A 9354-nucleotide genomic window follows, 5' to 3' on the forward strand; every position below is an offset into this window, starting at 1 on the left:
TAGTGTAAATGAATGTGAAGAAAATGCAATTGTGTTCACTCAATTATGTAAAGTTCGTTAATGTATTTCCTTTTAGTTCAAATGATTTTACTTTCGCTTAAATGACAGTACATCGGCGTGAATGATTGTAATTTTGGCTAAAATGCATGCGTATTTCTCGGTAATGAAAAGCAAAAGGTGTAATAACCGTGGTAGTGCACCTTTAACCTAGTTCTGTTTCCTCTTTAAAAGGTAGGGGACGGTGATTCTCTATGGCACTGGGCGCGTGAGACTTTGATAAAAAACCTGTACCCCGGCAACCTATACAACGGCAAGCCAGACAAATACACAGGTTACCTTGAAGACAGGGTCAACTACCTCGTGGGCATATCTCGACTTCGTCTTGAAAGAGTAAAAAACGGTAAGATTATTACAGCCATGCCTGCCTAGTTCCTGATGCTATGCTCAGGTTCCTGGGTTTAACCGTAACTGTCTACAGCACACCAGCATTATATGAGTGACACCAACATGTAATCGCTATATTCGTGACGGTAATCATGGAATCATAACCTTTTTTTTTGCCCCGAAATGCGGCAGGAATATACTAACAAAGTTATTCCGTCAAAAAAAATCGCGGTTTTGAGAGACTTTCGTTACCCAGACACCTAGTAATAGCCACACACGCGATACGCCATTGACACGACAACTTAACTGATCTCGAGATGTTGTGTGATTAGGTATTTTAGCGTTACTAAGCCCAATTTTCGTTTTGTTGATATGTTTTAGGTTCGTGTACCATACCGAAAGAGATGGACAGGTTCTTCGACGAATGCTATGGAGAGTTCTCTTACTCCAATTCTGATTCTGATGATTACGAAGTTGAATGGATGTTTCTTAACAAAAGTGCTGCACCATCCGCAAGGAAACGCCGCAGCATTGCTGAACAGTTCAGTTTTGTTGGTGAAAGGAAAACCTTGACGACTTATAGCGATGGGATTCCTGAGAGTAAGGGACGGTCGAGGCGAGCAGTCGACCCTATTTACGCGTCCACGTCTGGCCGACAGAAACGTCGCAAGCGAATTGGAACTGAGGTAATGATGACAGATAGCTGATAGATAGATAGCTTTATTCAATCCTTTGCAGCCAGTTTGTTTGATAACGGATGATACATAAGATTAATAATAATAAATACAATTAAAACTACTTAAAAGAACTACTATTTACAGAATAGCAATATGTACACGCTGTGTGTATGTGTGCGCTGACTGATGCCAAATTTCAAACAATCTTCTTTCAAAAAGTGTCTTTTCTCGCTCTCTCAGTCGAATTCCTTATTAGGACATTACATGCCATATTTGGAGTCAGTTGCCCCGATCTTTATTACCTTTTTTACAACCCTAGAAATGTGTTAGTCGAGAATTCTCATATAACTTTGCACGAATTCTTTTAAACTACGATTTTGGTGGCTGCAATCTTGAAAAAAACATCACAGATCTCGCCCCAGGGTTTAAAGTAAACTTAGAATAGCGACAGCCATTTATTGAATTGTTATGATGGTAAAATCATGATGATGATAATGATGTTATAACATCATTATCATCAATTACGCAAAGATACTTGATATTATTTACACACATAACATAACTTCAACCAAATCCTGCATTTCATATTCCAGACCAAGTGGCGAGTATTCAATTAATCAATTGTTTACTTTAATTGTCGAGCCATAAACCATTTGTGTACATTACACAGCAAGGCTATTGACTAGTGAGGGAATATTTGACTACGTGATAAGATACCGTAAAAGATTCACGCAGACAAATAACACTCCACTCAAATCTACCTTTCCAGACCAAGACGTACTTTGTGCTGGACTCGGCCATGTTAGAGGACGGCAGCATCCAGTCTTGTCCGACTCGTTGGATCTACCACAACTTGCTGGACCTGAAGGGCTTCCCCTACTGGGGCAAGATGAACTTCTACTCGGGTGGTGGCTATCCTGCGGACTTGGGCTACGATTACCCTACGGCCCTCACAGTAGTCGCCGATCTACACTCGCATAACTGGGTCAACTCCAACACCCGCGGAGTCTTCATTGAATTTGCCATTTACAACGCGAATACCAATCTTTTTGGGGTGGCATTTTTATACGTAGAGTTTCTGCCCACAGGTGGTGCGTTTCCTCACGGTGAATTTAAGGTGGCGAGGCTGTACAGTTACGTAGGGCCGTTTGCAAACTTTGTATTGGCAATGGAGGTGATAATGCTTCTATTCATGTTTTACTTTGTATACCGCGAGGTGAAGTCCATGTACAAGCTCAAGAAAAAGTACTTCAAAGGTTTCTGGAACTGGCTGGAGGTTGCCATGATTGTTTTGGAGTTTCTGATGCTGGGTCTCTTTTTCGCCAGAATGTGGGAGGTGGACAAGAATTTTATTGAGCTTCATCACAACCCAAAAGACTTTGTCAGTTTCCAGTACGCGCTGGCCTCAGATGAAACCCTCAATTACGTCATTGGTATTCTCGTCTTTTTTGTTACCATACGCTTTATAAAGCTCTTGCGCTTCAACAGACGTATGGCGTTGCTAGGTAACACCATCGCACTCATTGCCAAGCCTATTGGTCAGTTTTTGATCAGCTTCACCCTTGTGTTCATCTCTTTCGCTTTCTTTGGGAACATGATCTTTGGTATTGGCCTGGACAAGTTCCGTAGTTTCACTACAACCATGATGACCCAGTTGAATATCTGTCTCGGAGACTTCGACTACCTAGAGATGGAGGAAGAGAATCGCATGCTTGGTCGGATATACTTTTTCTCATTCATGTACTTCATCGTGATGTACCTGATGAACATGTTCCTGGCTATCATCAACGACTCCTTTTCCGAAGTCAAGACCAGCAATGACGACCTGAAAAATGAGTACGAGATGGTTGAGTTCATCCTGGACAGATTCAAAAGTCAGATCGGTATAAACACCCAAGCACCACCGCAGGACGGCCTCAAGACACCCTTTGGACTCGAGCCGGACGTCCCCTTCTGGAGCTACAAGCACCGTGCATCTTCCATCTGCAGCGACTCTGAATTCAGTGTGGTCACCAACAGGAAGGTGTACAAGATGGAGTTGAGTTTGTCTCAGATGGATAAAGATCTTGACGTCGTTTTGCAGAAGCTCTCCAACCATAAGCGCGACGACGCGCGGGAAGACGCGGCCATTATGAAGGCGATATGTGGAGATCACATCGATGACATGAACGCGTCTAGTGTATCTTTGAATAACTCCTACGTTGATGTGGGAAGCGTGGCTTAATTGACTCTCAAAAACTCACGGCATTTTCACATTCACTTAGAGGGAATTTTCTTCTACGCATCTATTTGAACCAAATCGCCAGAACTGAAAAAAAAGTTTAGTCCAAATAAGTCCATGTAAAGCGACCATACAAGTCTCTTAATAGAGATTCTACCTTGACATTTTGTACGACCGACTTTGGTAGAAATTAGGGCGCTTACGTATCTTTTAGAAAATCATTTGAATATTGCCGGTTTTTAAGTATCTTGCATATACAAAGGCTTAGATGTGGAAAAAGCTATATATGGAAGCTTGTATCACTTTATACCATATTTGGAAATAGCTTTATATGGAAGCTTGTATCACATTATTTCATATTTGGAAAAAGCTTTATATGAAAGCCATTCTCACTATTTTTTTATCATTTGTTGAGCACAGGTGTAACGCACATTCGAAAGTTTTCTGTTTCTTGAACGTTCTAGAAAGTTTAAAGATAACGGAAGTATTGTAGCGGCTAGCTAGAGAAAGTGAGGTTTGAGAAATCCAAAAGAATCAGCTACCGAACAAGCTTTCAGAAAAATAATTTTCCATTAAAATATGGATATCCATTCATCTTCCTTTTTATCTAGTTATCATTTCCTTAAACAAGGACCCGCACTACAAAGGGCTTAGCTCCTTCAAGATGACAACACGCCGTAACATTGCGTCGGTGGTGAGACTTTTTAGTTGTGTTAGTGTTAATAATTTGAACTAGAATTTGAGCACATTCCTGCTCTTTTGGTGGGTTATTTATCGATAGTAGCCAAGAGAAAATAAACCGAGCAAACGAGAAGAAAAGCGCTTCAGAAGCACAAGTTAGACCGCTAACCAATGATCTTATTTGCATAACGAGGGGAAAAATTAAATTTTTACTCAAACGTTCATTTTTATGTACGTAGTTTTATATATATGATGGGGATAAAAAATACAATTTTCTTAATCATGGTAGTCTACAGATGATTTCCAAAATGCTTGACTGAACTCCGGAGCTCCGCACCGCGTAGCAGTTTACTGACAACTGAGCCTTTCGTGGACCTGGCCCAGGCCCTTTTATAGTGGGAGTCCTTGTTTAAAACAATAAAGAACAATAGAGAATTGAGTGTGGTTAAACTAGGCGACATGGAAATGGAAAAGTTGTATACTAACGATGGTGTATTTGCACCGTAATAAAATGATTCACACAGGATGACCGTGCATTTTTTTTGTCCTTATACATAACTCTCGTTGGAAGGATCGTTAAAATTAACGGGTTTTGTGTGTAGCTGTACGTTGTGTACTCTGTATGTAGGGTAATAAAGCACTTCCAAGAAGGTTTCATTAATAAAATTTTATAAAAATTGGAGAGCTATTACTAGAAAACAACTAAGCGATAATGGAAAAGGGAAAAGATGAGCTGCTCGAGGACAAAGGCTGCAGATACCAGTCGGCAAAAAATAATAGCAAATGTTTATCTTATCTCTTCGCATCCTTTATCGATAGAGAGCGATGGGAAGAGATAAAATGTGTTTAAATGCGTCACTGATGAAGAAAATCATTTCATATTGTCGAACAAGACATTTTGAAGACAAATGCAAAGAGCCTCGCTTTCATTCCTGGTTTCGGCACCAGTCTGTGCTCTCCAAGCGATAGCGGAAATGGACTAAGTATGAGGCGTCTACAACGTTGAATTTTACAGCCCGCACAGCAAGGGCTTGATAGAAATCTTCAGACATAAATAGCGATCATGATCTTTTAAAGTAGCATATCTTTTATTTCAAACAAACATTTTACAAAAATTTCAAGAGTAATTTAAATATTTAAATCTCAGTCCGTCTATCCATTCTTTTATTTTGCAAAATGCGATAAGCATTTTTCTCATAACATCTTTATTTTTCTCGACATTTGACTAGCTTTTGCAGAAGGTGCGAATTTTAAACTCAGCAATCCCTATTGTAAAACTTTTTTTAGTTTTTCTATCCCTTATACTTAAATATTTACCCTTAAAGTTAAAATCATTATAGTAAATACTACTGCGTTAAATTATCACCCTAAAAACATCTATAAATAAAATACAGAGTAAAGAGAAGTTAACATAACACTCTCAAGCGTTTAGATTAAGAAAGAAAGATAGAGAAAGAAAGACTAAAGCCTCTGTTAAATAATCAAAGCTGTGAAAATTCAAACAGAAAACACTACAATAAACTAGTTACTTAATCAGATTTAACGAGATAGCGGCTAAGAAAAGCTGAATTTTCAAATAGCTGCGGCAACAACAAAACACACTTGGCAGCAATGAATACGTTTTGCCACGAGCCTGTAAATGCGAATTAGCTAAAAGCACCAGTCATTTTAACTTGATTATTAAGAAGAAGAACTTGCTGTGTTACTTCTATGCGTTATTGTCGTCGTTTCTCGAACTCTCGGTCGGAGTCTGGCACTAGTACGCACTGGTATTTGTCTCTGAGGCCCATGTTGTCCATGAATGTTAGTGCGCATGTCAGACCGGACGAGCATGGACACCGACCGTCAATTCCTGGCTATAGACAAGGAAAAGCAAGTGCATTAGCAAACAAGGGAACATTGCAGAGAAGGAAAGCATAAGAAAGAAAAGGTATGTTAAGTACTTTTCTTTATCAGTTATCAAAATATTATGAAATTATTTTTGTTGCGTAGCTCACCAGTTCTCGAGGATCAATATATGATTTTTTAGACAATTTTAGCGTTACCTTACATGACGTTCTTTTGGCCATTTTCTATACCAAGGGACCAAATACCGATACGTGTGGTAATCAGATAATCACGACAGCAAAACTTGAAAATTAAAAGGACTTTTGTCCGCTCTGCTTACCATAATTGTAGGAGTACAGTGATTTCCAAGTTGCGGTCGTCTTTTGCAGACTTTTACCTCTGACTTCATCAGCGCAACACAACACTCGTCCATCTCGCAGTCCCTTGAGGTTTTGCACTGCATCCACTGAAGACAGACGAACGAATATCTTAGCGCCTATTGCTCTAACCAATGAGGTACTTTTTAAACTGCGTGTTTCGAAGCTGTTTGTTTCCTCCAGAAAGGTCCAACCGTAACGTATCCCAAATTTTTTAACAAATTTTGGTCAAAAAGCAACACACCTTTAGATAAACCAAGACATCTGTTTTGAGCTTTTTAGTCCTCTTCTTATCACCCCTCATTATCGCTCAATTTCCCTTTTGTATTCCCTTTTAACAAGTCGGTAGTTGTTCTAAGAAATAACTCGTGTTTTGTTTTCTGTCGAGATCAACGGCGGCTTATTCTAAAGAGAAATAGCTGAATGTCTTACCGAGGTTCCCTGGTGTTTTCCTTTAGTTACAGGTGAAGCGATCACCACTGATGCAACCAGCAGACTTACTAAAACAGCCATAGGCAGATCCATTCTGATGTAACAAATCTTGGAGACACAGCAGGAGTTTCACTCTTTTAAGAGACACTTGCTAAAAGCCACACTTTTCTAGTTGACTTGGTCCCTTTTATACAAAGTTTGTTGATAAGGTGTTTCCTGGGGGCCACTCAAAACGCTTTAAATCACCGTCAGTGATTGGTGAATAATTCTCTTCCCTTTGCATATCTATTAATATATCTTAAGAAGAAAGAAACGGAAGAAAAGGCCATTATCATTTGTTTATAATTACTGTCTCTCTACTTACTTACACTTTCTATTATGACTTTGGAAACGGAAGTATTCTTTTTCTTAATAATAATTTTAAAGACGGCGGAATGGAAATTAAAAAATTATTGAAGGGGAATTTCATCCTCTTTAACCGAAAAAATGTCTTAAAATGCTGTTTGCTTTCTTTAACCCCAGAAAATATTGTGGGAAAAGGCGGGATTGTTTGTAATCGTCAGATACCATCCAACCATCACTTATGTAAACTTTTCTTAAAGGAAGTCGATAACTCTTGGTTGATTTTTATAGTACGACGCGCTACCGCGGCCACTGCATTGTTTTTTTTTTTTTTTTTTTTTTGGGGGGGGGGAGGGTTGGTTAAAAGCGGGTATTCGTACCATTGCACCTGGGGAGTAGGGACATAAAAGGGGGATAATGGTTGTGATACGGGTAGAGGTAGGTGGCAGGGGTGAGGGCGGGAGGGTATTGGGGATAATGCTAAAGTAAGTGGAGTTGGACTATAAGGAGGGTTCGGTAAAGTGATGCGGTTGTTCTTACCATGGTGTATAGGGCGAATGGGAAGGTTAAGAAGGAGGTAGTGGGTAGGGGAGGTTCGCATTCGAGTCGTGTTTCAAAGTGGGATTTCGTTGTGTTCTTTTGCGCACTTAAACATTTATTTGCCAGGCTGGTTGGATGGGAAATCTCTGCATCCTAGTCAATCACTGTCCTTATTGTCTGCCAAGGTGAACACTATAGCCTATGTCTTATTGTAGTAGATATAATAAAATCCTATAGTTTATTCTTGCGCGCGCTTTTGTTGGCTTAAACAGATTGAGATTTTTGTGGTATGGTAAAATAAAAGCCGAATTCAATTAACCACAGGGCTCCCGCACATAACGAAAATCCACTTCTAAAAACGCATAAAACTCAAGTGGAAATAATTTATCTAAAGCACTCTTATAATGTCTAACAAGGTTAACAGTAACCTACTAGCATTTTACAATGGAATCGAAATCATTTCCTTTTGCAAAATTTCCTAGGAAGGATGTCTTCTAACAGTTTTTTTTAATAAACAAAACAGACAATTTCTATCGTTACGATAATCTTTTCAACCTGCCCTTGACATTACTTTACTTTAGTTTTTTCATCCGCTCTGGTTAAGTATAATCCTTCACGTGTTATAAGCTAAAGAGAGTAAAAGCGGAAATCTGTAGTATTTTGTAGAGTAGTAATAGCGCGTAAGAAAAGGCCTCGAGTGGTTAGCTGACACGTGCTGATTAAAGGCCTGCCTACTAGTCATGATAGCTGAGCACGATTTGGCTAAATATAGTTGGCATTGACAACGCGAGTTGTCGTGGCAACGAATTGTAAATTTGGCAGAGACGCTTAGTATGATTTTTCATCATTTTTAAAGGGACCACGTCCCGAATCACGAGTTTTCCTTGGGCCAGGGTTTATTCTACAAGGGTATAGACGTGACATCTGGCTTATTTGAGGGTACATCTAACGTGGCTCGGTCGCTTTTTATAGATGGATCGTCGAATACTTTCCCTTTTCCATGTTGTATATAGGTACACGGCACCCCTCCCCCCCTCCCCCAGCAGATATGCTTATTAGTGATGTCACGCGGCTCTTTGGCGTGACGCATCCCATCCGTTGTTTATAGAGGTGTATTTCACCGACGTTTCACATCTGACTGGGGGGGACCAACCATTTAATATGTGACGGGTCGGTAATGAAGCTAGAAAAAGATAAACTAAATTCGAGCAAGACAAATTCTAAAGGAAAATATACAAAAAGCAATCCTTGACTAAAAGGCACAGACATCCTAGAAAAAAAAGATAAAAGATCAAGCCTGATCACGCATGAAAATATCTGTTATCTGAGAATTTAAGAAATAAAATAATTGTCTGTTATCGGTAATATATCAATTAGTCGGTCTCTTATCTTGTAAGAAGTCATAACAGAAGAATTGCACGATAAAAGATTAAAGAAACCCTCAACGCGAGTTATTAAAAAATAGTCTGCTTGCTGGCTCTATCCTGGGGTCATTTATCAATTTTTTTTAACGTTGGGAATCCTGTGGCTCGCAAAGTGACGAAGAGGACTGGGTCGGCTTCCTATCAGCAACGCACTTAAAAGCGAAACCGCGCTATAAAAGGGATAGGGACGCCCCCTTTTCACACCACGAGAAGTTTGACATCAGAACCAACATGGCGGACTAACCGTTAGGCAGAGCTATAGACACACAATTACGTAATACTAGAAGTTTCTAATAGAAAGTGAATGCTCGGAGGATGGGACGACGAACATGTTTCCGTACAGGGGTTCTCAAAAAAGACCGCTGATCAGCATAAAATAAAAAATCAGCCGACTGGGAATCAGCGACTATATGAAACACGCGCATGCGCTAAAACACCGCTGATCGATA

At 39.7% G+C, this 9354-nt stretch overlaps 2 protein-coding genes across 5 annotated transcripts in view; one reads left to right on the top strand and one right to left on the bottom strand.

Moving 5' to 3' along the window:
• The window catches only part of LOC5521481, a 49170-nt gene extending 44681 nt beyond the window's left edge, over positions 1-4489 (top strand). For all 4 annotated transcript variants that reach the window (XM_048720868.1, XM_048720866.1, XM_048720867.1 and 1 more), the window contains 3 exons: positions 232-400; positions 766-1070; positions 1831-4489. In XM_048720868.1, the coding sequence (XP_048576825.1) occupies positions 232-400; positions 766-1070; positions 1831-3285 (1929 nt within the window). In that variant the 3' untranslated portion in view covers positions 3286-4489. The remainder of the gene's footprint in view (positions 1-231; positions 401-765; positions 1071-1830) is intronic.
• A 543-nt stretch (positions 4490-5032) lies between these two features.
• On the bottom strand, positions 5033-6802 carry LOC5521599 (colipase). The gene is made up of 3 exons (XM_001641334.3): positions 6600-6802; positions 6131-6256; positions 5033-5819 (listed from the first exon to the last, which is right to left on the bottom strand). Exons 1-3 carry the CDS (start codon positions 6690-6692, stop codon positions 5679-5681), a joined length of 360 nt encoding a protein of 119 aa, XP_001641384.1. The 5' UTR covers positions 6693-6802; the 3' UTR covers positions 5033-5678.
• Positions 6803-9354: the final 2552 nt, after the last annotated feature.

The sequence above is a fragment of the Nematostella vectensis genome, chromosome 13, assembly GCF_932526225.1.
Source record: "Nematostella vectensis chromosome 13, jaNemVect1.1, whole genome shotgun sequence".
In the NCBI taxonomy this organism is placed as follows: domain Eukaryota; kingdom Metazoa; phylum Cnidaria; class Anthozoa; order Actiniaria; family Edwardsiidae; genus Nematostella; species Nematostella vectensis.